We start from the raw sequence: 15,055 nt of genomic DNA, 5'->3' as shown, positions 1-15,055 counted from the left end.
GTAAATGAGATGGAAGCGAGTATATATACCTTAAGGTTAGTGTCAGCACTATCAGTGTCTTACACTACAGGCTTCCTTATCAAGCTTAGCAGCATCTTATTTACCGCTCGCCATTTACCTTATTCAGGTGACTTGGCTGACAGTGCTGACGAGTTCAATCCTGTCAGCGATGGAGCCAGGGTATGAAAGTCAAGACCGCCAATGAGAGACTGGGTTTATCGCTTGTAATGCATGTCAGCAATAGTGGTGAGAGTAGAGCTGATATTTGATTGAGAAGAAACTAGAGCCCTATACATAATATCTCTTGATCTCATCCCACGTTTTTGTGTCTCATCCAATGTTATGTCTAAGCCAACCCAGTCATTCCTTCTTCCAGTTTCCAATGTCTATTTACAGCTTGAAAGGACTCTGAGGTGGGTTCGCGCCCATAGCCAACTCCATACTATTATCAATCTTGCCCATCGTCTTCTTGAACCCCTCCCTCCCCGCAATCCTCTCAAGATACTTCAAAACATTAGGATACTCCTCCAAACTATACGGCGAAAAGTATCTCATCGTCGTAAGCGGGAACAAAATCATGATATCAGCAGCCGTAAACTCTTTTCCAGCCAGCCACTCGTTATTCTTAACCCGCTCATCCAACAACTTCAGCGCCTGGCGAGACTTGACTTTTCCAAACTGCACAACAGGATTATCATCGCTTAATTTTGCAGAACGGATTAACATAATTCTGCCCAGCGCTGTTTGAAGAGTTCCGTCGACGTAGTGCCACCAGTACAGAAAATCAGCGTAGGCTGGGTGGGTTGGCGGGAGGAAGAGTGCGCCGTTGGCGTATTTGTGGCTGATGTATTCGATGCAGGCGCAGCTTTCGGCGAGGGTTATGGAGTTGTCTGTTATGACGGGGGCGGCGCCCATGGGGTGTAGGGACTTGAAGTCGGGGGGTGCGAGGAGGGGAGAGCGTTTGTATTGCTTGAGATCATATTCGATGCCGAGTTCTTCGCAGAGCCAGGGGATGCGCTCGGATTGGGAGACTTGAAGATGATGGACTGTGAGAGGCATCTTGATGTAATTGTCTGAGTTACTTATGATTGTGAATTGTAAATTAGAGGTTGTAAGTTTTGACGCGTTGAGAGTTCTTATACTGCTCGATATCAATCGTCATTATGGAGTTCATGTTTTCCGTGCCGAGGCATTTACCGGTCCCACTATTAACTCACGATTTGGACAGCCAATGATAGGATTTACCGACTCGGACAATGTCACCGCTAGTACAAGAGTAGAACCGCTAAAATGATTTGTCATATGATAAATGTCGTCGCTCTAGGGTATTTCCAGATCTCTTCCCAAGTCCCATGAAGTTTGATCTGCATCTAAGAATGATAAATCAAAGTCATCATTCGATGGGAAAAGACCAGCCATATCAGCATCGATAAGGGAGCTAAATATGTCCAAAGTAGGCCATTCGCTGGGCCCTGGGTTGAGTTTCGGAGTTTGCGGGAGCATCGTGTTCGGATTGCTCGTATTCGTTGGGACATTCAAATTCTGGAGAGGGCCACCCTCTGTACCCTGTGGATCAGATGTCATGTCGCCACTAATTCCGGCACTTGCGAGGGTTGGATCTGAGGCCTCATCTCCAGACTTGACGTATCCATTCTCATCAGATCGCAACATGCCAGCAAACTGCAAGATAGACGATTTCGCAAGCGACGCGTCAACATCAAAGTCCACAAGTGCCGAAGCATCCATATACTTTGGTTCGCCCGAGATTATGGGAGGGCTTTGTTTATGAACATCATGAAGGCAGCGCACGTAGAGTTGCTGACCCCGAGTTAGTCTCAGCGGCAGCTTATTTGCAAAAAGAAAAGTGATACTTACCAATAGTGAAGCCAACTTCCAGTAACCTGACATCCCCTGTATCATCTTGACATTGGCGTCGATGTTGGATTGAGCTCGTTCTTTGACGGACAGCTCGGAACACCAGAGAAACGGAATCTGGATACCGCAGCTCGAGTAAGCTGCATATGCGACAAAAATCGGCATCGAACTGAGCGGACAACCAGCAACTAATATTGCAGAGATGAGACTGGAGATTGTAGTAGCGTGATCAAACGCGACTTGTGCAGATAATTGTCTGGCTGACGAAAAAGTCCTGTCGCCTTTCGACCAGCAGAAGAGCGGAACAATGGAAGAGTGCAGTACACAGAGGGATTGGTGATAGACGAGGTTGGTAAGAACGATTTTGGGCAAATCATTACGTGGCACAGTCGAGACAGTAGATGCATCTAGCTTGAAGGTAACAGGGACGTTGTTCCACCATGTTGAGATGTTGTTCTCAACCCTAAAGATTTCTTGAAGACGGGAGTTGAGATCGCCCTCGGATCTAACAACAGACATGACAGAGGACCTGTGACAGTCAGTAAAAGTATCTGATCGCTAAGAGATGACGTACCAAAGATTCAGGGCGCGTATAAGCTCGCCAAAAATACTTCCAGAGTCCACTCCATTCGCAATCGTTGCAACCTCAGAGCGTGAAGTCCCAACTGCAAAGTCTTCTTCAGACCAAGGCAGCGGTAGATTCTCAATATCAGCAATCGCCTCGAACCGAAATAACTTCTCACAACTGAAGCAATGAAATAAATAACATGTCCAGAACCGTCGTCTTCGCAATTCAGCTTCGAGTGAAGAGCCGTTCTTGGGACCGGTTCCGATGATGTGGAGGAGTTGACATGCATTACCTGATCGAGTCAGCCAACTCAATGCTTTTAGTGATGGTGGCTTACCTTTGTGAAGATAACTTATCCTCCATGAACCTTGACTGTGCCAAAACAGCGATAGATTGCAGAATGTTACGAGATTATCATCACTAAGTTCTTCGGCGTCTTGGAAGACAAGTGCTCCAGCTGTCTTGGCCCATCTCGTCATAAGGCCTTGTTCTTTGAAGGTGGGTCTACCAGAACCATCGCGATAGAAACTTGGTTGCTAGTCAGCTTTAGAGTATGGCAATGAGTAGGGTGCTTACTTGGCGCCCCAGGCACAGATGCTTAGAAGGACATGAGGCTTAACGGTCTGATCTGCAAGTGACTGCAAAAAGGTGGCTTTGTGGAAAAGAAGAGTTGATTGATAGACATTGTCAAAGTATAATTCCACAAGGATATTGAACAAAAACGGAGCGATGCCTTGGTAGAAATCTTGGTCTGATACAGGCTCGATAGCTGGCAATGCAACTGGGGCTCCATGTATCGACCGAATGGAGTGTGTTGCTCCAGCTCTAGATGTCGTTTTTGTCACGCCCCTCTTTAATTGACTGTTGGTGCCGTATCTACAAGTGTTATTCAATCTGTAACATCGCTTGCAGCTCGGTCGCTCTCCAGAACACCGTATCTAGTGGGTTAGTTAGTAAACACGCCAATTACGTGTGGACATTTGACTCTGTACCTTTTGCCTTTTGCATATTTCACAAGCTTTACTCGGACGTCCTGGTGGTTTGGCCATCGCGGCGTATGCGGATTGTAAGATTTCCCTTGATGCATGTCAGCAACTGATATCATCGCTAAAGGGAAAATGATTACCCGACGCCTGCATCACAACACGGAGACTATAGTGCTGAGCTCACTAACATCGTTTTGACTGAGCAAGTAGTAACTAAGCCAGCCAAATCCTCAACCTCGATTGAGATACCTAACAACTACTGCAACGGACAAAGCTCACCCGATCATCTTTCTCTCGTAATTTAGGCTTTATCGTGTAATGGACCGATTGGTGGTTGCCAATTATCCCGGCTCGTGCCCCCCGGGGCATCCCAGCGCCAAGAGTCCCTATGATTGAAGCGTCTACCAAACTAGCGGGGGATCGACGTAGAAATTGGGGGGATCCCCCGCAGAACAAACAAGCATAAACGGCTCTGATTCTAAGACGAGGTATGACGCCGTTGGGGGACTTTTGCGCCGTCGGTAAGAGATATACCGAGACAGCTATAAAATGCAAACATTTCCTTTTGGTTGTACAAGTTACAGAACTAGTTGTACAAGTCACAGAGTGTCAATTGATTGCTAGTATGACTCTCTTCTCGGTTCTAGCGTTTGCTGCGCTCGCGAGTGCAAAGTGGATTGTCCCTGGTGCGAGATGGTACGATACCGATGGAAATCTATTCAATGCTCATGCTGGTGGTCTCTGTGTCGACAGGGAGAGTGGCAAGTTTTATTGGTTTGGTGAACACAAGACTGAAGAGCAGGAAGAGGGCGGCGGTATTTCGGTGTACAGCTCTGATGACCTCGCTACGTGGGAGTCTCACGGTTTGGCTTTGAGTTTGTCTACCCAATTGACTAGAGTGATGGTTACTGATGTGTTACAGAGCCTGAAGAGGGTCATGAGTTTGTTTCGCCGGAGAGTATCATTCAGCGACCCAAGGTTCTTTACAGCGAAGAAACAGGAAAATACCACGTACATCTCCCTATTCTCATACAACCACCAAGCTGACTCTGTTTCTTAGATGTGGTGGCACGCCGACGATAGAAAGTACAGCCTTTTACTCCAAGGCCTCGCAACATCCGATAAAATCGCCGGCCCCTACAAATTCCAACACGCCGTATCACCCCTCGGAAACTGGTCCCAAGATTTCGGCGCCTTCACCGATTACAAAACCGGAAAATCATACGCTCTCTACTCCAACGGCGATAAAGTCGAAGGTCGAGATGTCTACGTCAGCGAATTTAATAAGAATCTTACGGATGTGGAAAAGGTCACGTTTCGATTTAATAAATATGATTTTGAGGCGCCAACTATTATTCAGACGGAGAAGAGCTATTGGACTTTTATGAGTCATAAGACTGGTTACCGACCTAACAGTAAGTCTTGATTGGGGTACTGAGATGAGAGTGAGGGCTAATTGGAGTAGATGTTGTGGCTATGAGGGCTGATAAACTTGAGGGCCCGTGGTCGCAGCCTTTCTTTGTTGCGCCGGCTTATACGAGGACGTTTAGTACCCAGTCTGGGTTCTCGTGGAGGATCAAGGGGACAAAGAAGACGACTTACCTTTATATGGCTGACCAGGTATGTTGCCTTCTATCTGTCGTGAGTTGAAACTAACACTTTGGAGTGGGATCTGCCATCGATCTGGGAGAGTCGCAATGTCTGGCTTCCTATTGAGATTGACGAGGAGAACAAGAGCGTCAAGGTTGTCTGGCACGACGTTTACGACTTGAATGTGTAAGTCGCCTTTGCGTTGACTCTGAGTCCATACTGACTGTTTGTAGCAAAACTGGTGAATGGAAACCTATCAAGGGCAAGACATATCCCTCAAAGAACGCTAAGTTCGCTGGAGACGCTCACCTCCAAGAAGCTGTAGGTACCTCTGATTCACTACGCAGAGGTTTTGCTAATGGCTGTGACTAGACCTTTGGAACGGACCATGTCATCGCAACTGGCATCTACGGCAACGACAGCACCGCAACATTCACAGTTGAAGGCCAAGGCGCTGACCAATGGGTATCTTTCTACCACCAAAGTAAGCCCCCCCCCCCCCCCCCCCCCCTTCCCTTTCTCATTCACATACTAACAACCTTTAGACATCGATGACATGGGCTTTGGCGACCAACCTATGGGTTCACCTGATCGCATCAACGGTACCTGGGCAATCCGACGGATCAGCAGTGTCGTCGTCAACGGCGATAAGGATAAGGTGCACACTCTGTGGCAGAAGGATACACACAAGGGAATTATTCTATCTGCTCCTTTGTTGCTGCCGCTCAAGAAGGGGAAGAATACTATTACTGTTGGAGGGTTGAATAATGGGAAGGATGTTAAGGGTGCGGATTTGGATAGGATTGTGGTTTATCCTCCGGAGAAGAAGAAGGGAAAGAGGAGTTTCTTTGGTATCTTTTAGAGACACCTAACTACTGCTCAGATAGAATAAAGAGCTTTAGTTGAGACATGAGACCTGACTTTCGGCCTAACTGCTGAAACTAAAGTATGAGTTGCTCTGTGATTCCGCTAGCTAAAAGGCCATGTACTCGCTCGATTTCACCATGACTGCGCACTATCACCCCGACAATCAGGCCCTAGCATCACTACGCCCACCTGTGAACCGCTAGGTTAGTTTATTTGGACGATAAATTGTGTTTATCTTGTATGGGGGAAGCACACTGACACTACCAATGAACTCTCGCGCTGAATAATCTGCTCAGCATCGCTCTTTGGATTGAGCAGTCGCCTGCAAGTCTCCAACTAACACTGAATGCTTTGTTTCAGAGCCAATTAGACTTCAGACGAACTCTTAGCGCTATCCCCTTTGTCATTCGTCTTGTTCAAAACCATCCACAAAGGCCATTGACTCGCTTAGTTCTCACAAACAAAGCTAATTGTTCATCTTCAGCACAATGAATCACAGTCAAAACCACAGAACAGTGTCACAACACTCAAGGGAACCGCCCAGCATGCCATTATAAAACCCCCAATTTCTTGGAAACCAGTTGAATCCTGCCAACCTTTTCCAACTTCTACGTCAAAAACAGCCCACCAGGTAAGAAGATCACTATCAACATGACGTTCTTTCCTTGGCCAACTGCTCTTCCTTCCAAGGAACACATTCCTTCTCGAGTATTTCCATCTCTTTTGCTGATCGTTCCACTGGTTGCAAGCTTGACCTGTGTTTGGCTTCTTCTCAATGATATTTGGACAAAGGTGTTTTGTACACTTTTCACACTGAGATATCTTCGTTTATTCGGACATGTTGCTGGATCGTGGATGTATCGTCCTGCAGAGATCAAACAGGATCCTTCGTTTTCGCGGAATGATGTAACGGTTATTCTTCCAACCATCGATCCTCATGGTCCGGACTTTCGAGAGTGTGTGGAAAGTATTCTTGCGAATAACCCAGCTTGCATTCTCGTCGTAACAGTTGGTGCTGTTCTACGAGAAGAATGTCAAATTGTTCTCAGAAAATTGACTCTTGATGCTCCGTTTACTCAGGTCCTTGTCTCGGCTCTCTCTGAACCGAGTAAGAGGCGACAAATCACTCATGCTATGCCAAACGTCACTACGGCCATTACTATTTTCGCAGATGATCATGTTTTCTGGCCGAGGAATTTTATTCCCTTTGTTCTTGCGCCTTTTGAAGATCAGGGTGTTGGTATGGTAGCGACCAAGAAGCGAGTTCGGCGAACGACACCTGGAGACTGGACATGGCCGTCCATCGTTAACTTCATCGCGTGTAATTACCTCCAGCGTCATAACTGGGAACTTCGTGCATCTAACGCCATCGACGGTGGAGTATTCGTCATCTCAGGCCGAACAGCAGTTTACCGTACAGAGTTCCTCAACGACACTAACCTCCTCGAGCGCTTCTGCCATGAGAAGTTCTGCTTTGGACTTTTTGGTGGTGGGGGTCTGGGTCCTGATGATGATAACTTTTTGACAAGAGAAGGTATGAAGAAAAAGTGGCTTGTCAAGTTTCAGGATACAGAGGATGCTACTATTGAGACGACGCTTGGTGAGTGGCCTAAGTTTAAGGATCAGCTACTTCGCTGGGCCCGTACGACCTTTCGCAGCAATCCAGTCATGCTTCGCGATCCAATTTTTGTTTCTCGGTATACATGGAGTTGCTTCATGGTGTACTGGGCTGGTCTTGTCAACTTTGCTATAATCTGGGATACACTCCTCATCACGACGTTTGTCCTGGCTGAGAAATCTGGCGGCGCTGAGTTGGTGCTCTTCTTGATCTTTTTATTCTGGACAAAGGTTATCAAGATCATCCCGCACTTCCTTCAATATCCATCTGACTTTCCACTTGTTGTTTGTCAGATTGTGTTTGGGTATGTTCACAGCTTTATCAAGCTTTGGGCGCTGGTTACGTTCTGGGATTGTGATTGGTCTGGCAGAAATTTGAGCGAGGTTAATCCTGAGCATGTTGGGCTTGATACGTCGTTTTATGAGGTTCAGTAGTGATGGGTTTGTGAGGCTGGCTCGGACGCACGGTGGAATTGAGTTGATAGGATCACAAATACAATACGATGTCGAAAACTGATGCTAAATTGAGCCCTGCAATTGAACTGTCTTGATGTCAATGATGCGTAGCCCAGTGTTGGTAAAGCTACTGATAATGATCTATGTGATCACCTGAAGGGTCATGCAATCGTATGACCATTTCTCTGTATAGGACATTATACTGGGCCTTTTAGCTGAAGGCGTTGGTGTTAGTAACTGTTGTAGAGGTACAGACCAAGTTCTGTGTGGTAATTATAAGCTCTCAACCGCAGTTCTCAACGACAAATAACACATCTAGCTCACTATTTAGACATTATACCGTAATGCCTAACCAATTGCTACAGCATATCTGCTGAGCAGAGGTACAGAGTGGGTGCTAAACACCCTCACCAAGGTGTTGAAGCTTCTTTTACCCCCTCAACCTTATGACTCTACCATAGTGTATTTGCTCCGGTATTGTCTACGTAATACCAGCTTGCATGATAAGCTGGAGTTTATCTTGAGCTGTTACGTCGTAGCTGGTATGCGGCCTGATGTGTGTTGTCGAGAAGTGTTATTTAGAGTTAATACAGCAAAAAGTCAATGCTTACATCGTACGTCTTCCCTCGTGTATTCGCTCCCTATAAGAACTTGAAATGAAGGTTTCATCCCTACAGTACCCCGATTGGATCAGATACAATCGTGGAAACCTAGGTCTCAACAGCAAGGTTCAGATCCATTGGTGACTGAACACGTCTTCATGTTGGAAGTCAATCAACAGGACAACTCGGACCTACGGAGTAGAATGTTTTTTTAGACTAATAAAACGGGAGAACTCCCAAAGTCAATTCCGACATACAAGAAACTGACGGGCCAGAGGTAGTAAAATTCAATGTCAAGGCCAATTAGCGAATTGCACAAGATTCAACATCTCACCATGACGAGAGACTCATAGAAAGAAAGCCATATAAAGTAAATATTTCGGCGTTCAAAGAGCTGTATAAATATCTGCTCCCATCCAACAGTCTCAACCATTTCCGCTGCCTCAAGACAACAAGCGACCTACTCAAACTCCTCCCCTCATCCAGCTATAAGCTTCAACAGTCATCCAACCACCTTCTTCTCGTCAAGATATCTCAAACTTTACTTACAAGCAACCAACCCACCCCGTGTTATATTTACCATCCATTATGGGTTGCTGCGGCGGTCACGTCACAAAGACCGTGACTAAAGCCTTCTCCAAAACATACGAGAATAATAAAAGCAGAAACTTTGGATACAGGAAGGGACCCGATGGGAAATGGTACGGACCCGGCACCCAGGACGAAGCATCCCTCGAGCCGGAGAGGAAAAGCAAAGCTCAACTCAAGAGGGAGAGTCAGCGTAAGAGCAGTGTTTTTGCGAGGCACAAATCTCCATCAAGCCTCGGGACTCTGGCTATGATGCATGGTACTCGTTCAATTAGCGGCAGCTCTCAACTATACGGCCAGCCTCGATCCTACGGAAAGTCTCAATCTTTTAGCAAGTCTAAGACTAGAAGCCAGCGAAGAGATTCCTGGTTTTAGGATGATGCCTTTAGCTGTTACAGGTTCGTCTCTTCACAAGATCAGCATCCCAATTCGAAGGCATAAGTCTGAGTGCGACGCCTCACCTCTATTCTATGAAGCCTTGATGTAATTGGAAGCTCTTATATATCAAACATGCAGAACTGACTACGTTCGAAGATTCACTCGTCTAGGAACTCTAGGATTGTAACGAGCAGGACAATCAAGAGACATTTGTCGAATGGTGATGCAGGATGTCTTCAAGCGGTATAATGCACTATATTATTAGAGAAGAAAGGAAGCGAGGAAAAGAAAACACTGGCGGGGCTTGGATGACGAGAGACTGGAGTAATAATTTAGGAGTTAAGGTTTGCAAAGAGCCCGAAGTACTAAATCCTGAAGCCGACTGGAGAGGAAATGACAGATATGTCGTTAACACGAGGCCTCTAGCGTAACCTGATGAACTCTATTCAAACGTGACCAACAGACTTCAGTTCCGAAAGCCTATTAACAACTCCCCTATCGACTAAAGCTTAAGAAAAGAACATACACTTGCCGGCTCGATATCTCATAAAGCTTAGTTTTCAGTTACACCGCGAGCAAAAGATGCGATGATGTTGTATTTCGAACTCTTACTTCTTAAAAGCCCCATTGGACATCTCATCCTCCAGATCATAATAAACCTGAAACTCACAGTAACAAATCTCAGGATCGCTCTCAACATCAAAGTTAAAGTTGGCCTCCTCATCTTCGATCAGAACCTTGGGCATGCCATTCGCCGTAGCAGCTTCGGCGAGAAGTTGAACGCGACAACTGTTCTCCATGGACGTATACAGCCACGCTGCCTCATCCACAGTTTGTCCGACCGTGAGAATACCGTGGTTCCGCAAGATACAGCCTTTTCCCTCGGGCCCCATTGCGGCTGCGATGCGGTCTCCTTCTTCACTGCCTAGTACGACGCCGCCGTGACTGTCGTAAACGCTATGCGCGTCGCCTCGAAATTTACACGCGTCTTGCGTAAGCATTTCGAGGCGTTTGCCGAACACAGACCAAGCTTTTCCGTGAATGCTGTGACAGTGACAAATAGCGTGAACGTCACTCCTCGCTTTATGAATAGAAGCATGGATCAAAAACCCCGCCGTGTTAGGTGGTCTCGAGCGATCCCCCCCAATGACCTCTCCGTCAAGGTTAACGAGGATCATATCGCTAACCTTTAACAGACCAAAGTGTCTTCCGAGGGGGTTCGTCCAGAAAGCGTCGGTGAATTCTGGATCGCGCACGGAAATGTGACCGCTCATGCCTTCGACGTAGCCTTCGCGATGCCAGTGGCGAAAGGCAGCGGCCATGTGCTCGAGTTGCCATTGGCGTTGGGAGGAGAAGTCGGGGTGTAAGGGGATGCCGCTGAGGACGACGTCGCCGTGGGACATTGCTTGGAGGGGGGTCTTGTCTTTGAGTTCATGGCCGTGGGTGGGTTTGGGGGCGATGCTGATTGTGCCGCTTTGGGCTTGGATGGTGGTGGTTGAAGTCATGATACCCAATTGTTTTGATATGAGTGAGTTTGATGATATTTCTTGTTATGGTTGATTCCCAGTTCAAGTGTCGTCCTTTATGTCTTTGTTATCCATCGTCTATCATTGGCGTGCGTGCGCCCTCTAAATACTGTCTAGCTTCATGATTGCGGGGAAGCGCCTTATTCAGAACAGCCAGTGCTTATCATAAGCGGGGCCGGGAACTTGATCCGATTCATGTAGTATTGGAATATGAAGATGAAAAGCGTCATCTGAAAGGCGTGGACAGTAAATTGCGAGAATCTGTAAGTCAAAAGAGGGCGCGTAAGATAAAGATCCTTCTCCGTCTGATCAAGACCAATTATATCCAAGCCAACGTCGTCATCAGTTGCACGGCCCGGCCACGAAATGGGATGGCCGGGAAGTTTATTTGGGAGTTTCTCATTCCGTCAACGCCGGGTCATGATGATATCCCGGTTGTGCTCCTCCATTCTCTCTTTGCCTTCCATACCGCACTGTTACCAAGACGGACCAGTTCCGATATAAACCTAATGAGCTCATGAATGCAGTCCATGTCATCATTTGTCAACTCTTCCATCGCCGTGCTCTGGAATAACGTTGCACACCCCGCCAAGAGGTCAAGGTCGCGTCGAGCCCGTTGATCCAAAGGATGGATCAGAATGTTCATGAATAGCGCCATGGCCGCTATGGGAGGGTGAAATGTAATGTGACTAAGAGTGTTAGCATGATCCAAATACAGGGATAGATAGTCTGCTTACCCGAACATGTCCTCCTGGAGAGCATCGGCATAAGTCTTGAAGATCTTTAGCGTTGTGCGACTGGCTTCGAGAGAAATGTCACTGCTTGAATGATAGACGCTGTGTAGGTCATCAGGTAAATTATCGTCCACAGCATATACTCCGCCACATCTACGGACGGCAGCATGGATTACCGTTGTTAGGTAATTGTACTCTAGCTGGAGATGAATGCATCTTCTCCTTTGGGCGAACGACATATGCGGGTGGAAGAGTGATTGCTCGGGAAGGACGGACAACTTTGGCCTGTAATCCACGGGGATATTTGAGCGCCATGTCTCAAGATCAAGGTCTAATTGGCGAACTTGACCGAGAATCGTTCCATCTGATAAACCTGAGTTGTCTAGAGAGCAAAGAAATAGACATATTTGTTCTTTGAGGTGGGATAGGTGCAGGTCCTGCGAAAAGCAAACAGTGTCGTTCTGGGGAAATTGAGTGCAAGCTTCAGTGAACCCTCCACTATATATGCGAGCCCAATTATCCGGGAGCGTCGGGTCACAATAATCTCCGGTGAGGCAAGGCGGTCTTCCGAAACGGATGGCTATGTCCTTATCGAAGATATAACATATCCAGAAGAGGTTTCGGATATGTGTGTGTCGGCGTGGGCTGTCGGATTCGCCTGGTGTGAGGGGATTTGAGATATGCCCTTTGAGATCGTACACAATGCGACAGGTGTGAGGATGAAGTGTAGCAGCTGTCCCCCACTGACCAGACAGTAGATGATATATTTGCTTTCACCTGCGTCAGAACAGAATAACGAACACTTGAAGAGGCTGACTTACCAACATAAGAACTGTTTGAAGACTCTCCAGCGTACTCTGGCTGAGTAATTGTGGCAAATAGCTGTGTGACGCATGTACATAGACATCACTCTCATTAGGCTGCAGTTGGGAGCCCTTCAACCGCGAACTCATAGCCATGAACGCCAAAAGGCATACCCGTGCTCCTCGGGACTCGGCGTAAGCTTCCGCCAAAGTATCTTCAACAAGTCCTGGGTCAATGATAGGGTATATAAGTCGCCAGTGTGAGTTGAAGTATGAATTTAGAAATTCCTCTACAGTGTGCCGTTCCGGAAAGCTGAATGAAGGTGGTGGGCTACTCAAATCGCGTTTCTGCGTACCAAACAGACGGAAGCCATCTAGAGAGACGCTTTCGCCGACCTTTGAAGACATCCACTCACGGCCTTTGGTGGAGTTGATAGGTATGCCCTTGAAGTACCAATGTTGTCCGAGACATGTCCAGAGCGGGTATGGCTCTGCAGGCGCAGACACTGCAGTTTTCTGTTGGATACATGGGGAGATACAAACCGAGGTGTCCTCAGAGTGATTTCCAAAGGCTGAGCGTGGAGACGTCAGATTTGCGGTCGGAGTTGATGTGGACGCTCGAATGTCGGAGCGCATCTGCAGAAGAGATGCTTCAAGCTCTGTGACTCGACGCTCAAGCGTCTTGACATGGCTTACGAGGGCAGTGCTGGAGTAGGTCAGCCGAATGTTTCTCATATGTGGAGTCAAAGGACTTGCTTCACGTCTGTCTTCCTTTGCGACTCCCTCTTGACAGCGCACTCAAGATCATGATTCGCGCACCATTCACACGGTTGTTCGGGAACCGGTTTTATGCATTGGATCTAGCGCCTTTATTAGTACAAGTTAGGAGTAATACGTGGGGTGCGATACCTTTCGCTTGTAGCAAACATCACAGGCTCGTTTTGGAGGCATTGAGTGATTATCAGGGTTGGTCAACTGGATGATTGATAGCTTCCATCGGAGAATCGGACTCCGTGGTGGCTTTAAAGGTCCACGAAGCTACGATACTGCGCTAAACCTGAAAATCACAAGCGGTGTAGCGTCTCTTCATTTATTGGTAGACAATTAGCTCGATGGAGTCGCGGAGTCCGTACGCCGCTGACATGACTCTGCTATGTGGGGTCATAATGCACGTCTACCCATCATCATCAATGAATAAACTAACGACAGTAAGGGGAGCTAGAAGCGCAATGCCCAAACATCACCGAGTCTCTGGTTATCCTCCCCAAGACCCCCATGAACAATCACAGTATCCATCCCATCTTCATCGCGCGCAACATCAGCGTCAAACCAACCTCTAGCAACAGGCCCGTTTTCACTAATATCCACTCTCTGCCAGGTACTCTCCTCAATGTCGAAAGCCCAGACGTCGGAAAGCATCTTTCCGGCTCCTGCATGGCCTAAAGCACTAGGGTCTCTTTCGCCAAACATTGTGATTAAAAAGGTCTTGCCCTGCACTGAGACGGGGAGTAGTGTTGCGACACTTCGTGCTTCAGGGCCTTCAAGGCCATCGGGTTTGTAAGTAACTGTAGACCATGAACCAGCTGCGATGTTATAGATGTCCAAGGCACCGCCCTGTTCTGTCTTTCCATCGAAGCCATTCATGCGATAGAGCTTCCCATCGCAAAATGCGATGGAGGAGCCACCACGAGCAGGTCCTGGTGCAGAGGGTAACTCGGTCCAAGCCCGTTTGTTTACATCAAAGACCCAAAGATCGTTCAATCGATTCTTCTCAGGGCATCCAGAGTGGAGATAAAGCTGATCAACTCCATCTGACGTGATACAGTGATAACTTCGACCATCCGGAAACGACACAGAAGGATCTGCAGGCTTGATGGAGTCCCATATACTTTCGGGTGCATTGTACCGCCAGATAGCACCTTTCTCTTCAATCGGCTTCATCTCAAGGCCGCCGCGTCCAGAGAAGAGGAAGATGTTGCTTCCGATGGTGGTGCTTGGGCTGCCGACTCGAGGTGAGGGAGCCTTGGCGGGAGCCGTGAGTTTCTGGGCACCATGCTCTACGAAAGTCAGTAATATTTAGTAAGTGTTTGACTATCAGCGGACCTTGGACATCAAGGCTGACAACATCGACTCTGTTGTCAACTGGTTCACGTGGGAGTAACTCGCCGCCAAAGATGTAGACCTTTTGGCCAACAGCAGAGACAGCTTGGGAGGATCTGTAAAGGCGTTTGCTGGAAGTTATGCGAGTCCAAGTAGCACAAGGAAATTTAGTAGGAGCCATCTTGAATGTTGATGATTACTAAGATGTAATGGCAAATGTGAGTGAAAGTGTTTAAAAAAGCTGTCTAGAGAAGGAGGGAGAGCAGTCTCTATTTGTACTGTCACAGACACCTTGTTGAGCTTCTGCTACCGACGTTTCTGGCAATAAGTTCCATCACGTTTATGCATCTTATATTGACTTTGGG

General features: G+C 47.4%; 7 protein-coding genes across 7 annotated transcripts; 3 read left to right on the top strand and 4 right to left on the bottom strand.

Moving 5' to 3' along the window:
• Nucleotides 1-390: 390 nt before the first annotated feature.
• BKA55DRAFT_594418 (glutathione S-transferase) lies at nucleotides 391-1,059 on the bottom strand (the record flags this gene model as incomplete). The annotated part of the gene is made up of 1 exon (XM_046195665.1): nucleotides 391-1,059. One exon carries the CDS (start codon nucleotides 1,057-1,059, stop codon nucleotides 391-393), a length of 669 nt encoding a protein of 222 aa, XP_046049654.1.
• A 261-nt stretch (nucleotides 1,060-1,320) lies between these two features.
• On the bottom strand, nucleotides 1,321-3,492 carry BKA55DRAFT_511616 (uncharacterized protein; the record flags this gene model as incomplete). Its single annotated transcript, XM_046187726.1, has 6 exons — nucleotides 1,321-1,818; nucleotides 1,876-2,404; nucleotides 2,450-2,735; nucleotides 2,781-2,971; nucleotides 3,020-3,381; nucleotides 3,436-3,492. 6 exons carry the CDS (start codon nucleotides 3,490-3,492, stop codon nucleotides 1,321-1,323), a joined length of 1,923 nt encoding a protein of 640 aa, XP_046049653.1.
• Nucleotides 3,493-4,054: 562 nt separating this feature from the next.
• On the top strand, nucleotides 4,055-5,881 carry BKA55DRAFT_511809 (glycosyl hydrolase; the record flags this gene model as incomplete). Its single annotated transcript, XM_046187746.1, has 8 exons — nucleotides 4,055-4,304; nucleotides 4,352-4,440; nucleotides 4,490-4,844; nucleotides 4,895-5,049; nucleotides 5,096-5,205; nucleotides 5,253-5,340; nucleotides 5,392-5,503; nucleotides 5,565-5,881. The coding sequence occupies 8 exons, from the start codon at nucleotides 4,055-4,057 to the stop codon at nucleotides 5,879-5,881; spliced, it is 1,476 nt and encodes a 491-aa protein (XP_046049652.1).
• Nucleotides 5,882-6,537: 656 nt separating this feature from the next.
• BKA55DRAFT_511672 (nucleotide-diphospho-sugar transferase) lies at nucleotides 6,538-8,020 on the top strand (the record flags this gene model as incomplete). Its single annotated transcript, XM_046187733.1, has 2 exons — nucleotides 6,538-7,808; nucleotides 7,930-8,020. The coding sequence occupies 2 exons, from the start codon at nucleotides 6,538-6,540 to the stop codon at nucleotides 8,018-8,020; spliced, it is 1,362 nt and encodes a 453-aa protein (XP_046049651.1).
• A 1,129-nt stretch (nucleotides 8,021-9,149) lies between these two features.
• On the top strand, nucleotides 9,150-9,524 carry BKA55DRAFT_690565 (uncharacterized protein; the record flags this gene model as incomplete). The annotated part of the gene is made up of 1 exon (XM_046199518.1): nucleotides 9,150-9,524. One exon carries the CDS (start codon nucleotides 9,150-9,152, stop codon nucleotides 9,522-9,524), a length of 375 nt encoding a protein of 124 aa, XP_046049650.1.
• A 611-nt stretch (nucleotides 9,525-10,135) lies between these two features.
• BKA55DRAFT_512072 (class II aldolase/adducin N-terminal) lies at nucleotides 10,136-11,032 on the bottom strand (the record flags this gene model as incomplete). The annotated part of the gene is made up of 1 exon (XM_046187770.1): nucleotides 10,136-11,032. One exon carries the CDS (start codon nucleotides 11,030-11,032, stop codon nucleotides 10,136-10,138), a length of 897 nt encoding a protein of 298 aa, XP_046049649.1.
• Nucleotides 11,033-11,195: 163 nt separating this feature from the next.
• On the bottom strand, nucleotides 11,196-14,999 carry BKA55DRAFT_664070 (uncharacterized protein). The gene is made up of 6 exons (XM_046197684.1): nucleotides 14,694-14,999; nucleotides 13,878-14,647; nucleotides 13,347-13,450; nucleotides 12,609-13,296; nucleotides 11,791-12,557; nucleotides 11,196-11,742 (listed from the first exon to the last, which is right to left on the bottom strand). The coding sequence occupies exons 1-6, from the start codon at nucleotides 14,869-14,871 to the stop codon at nucleotides 11,472-11,474; spliced, it is 2,778 nt and encodes a 925-aa protein (XP_046049648.1). The 5' UTR covers nucleotides 14,872-14,999; the 3' UTR covers nucleotides 11,196-11,471.
• Between the last annotated feature and the right edge of the window lie 56 nt (nucleotides 15,000-15,055).

Source organism: Fusarium redolens, assembly GCF_020744475.1.
Source record: "Fusarium redolens strain MPI-CAGE-AT-0023 chromosome Unknown BKA55scaffold_8, whole genome shotgun sequence".
NCBI classification, from domain to species: Eukaryota; Fungi; Ascomycota; class Sordariomycetes; order Hypocreales; family Nectriaceae; genus Fusarium; species Fusarium redolens.
This window is presented reverse-complemented; position numbering and strand designations above follow the sequence as displayed.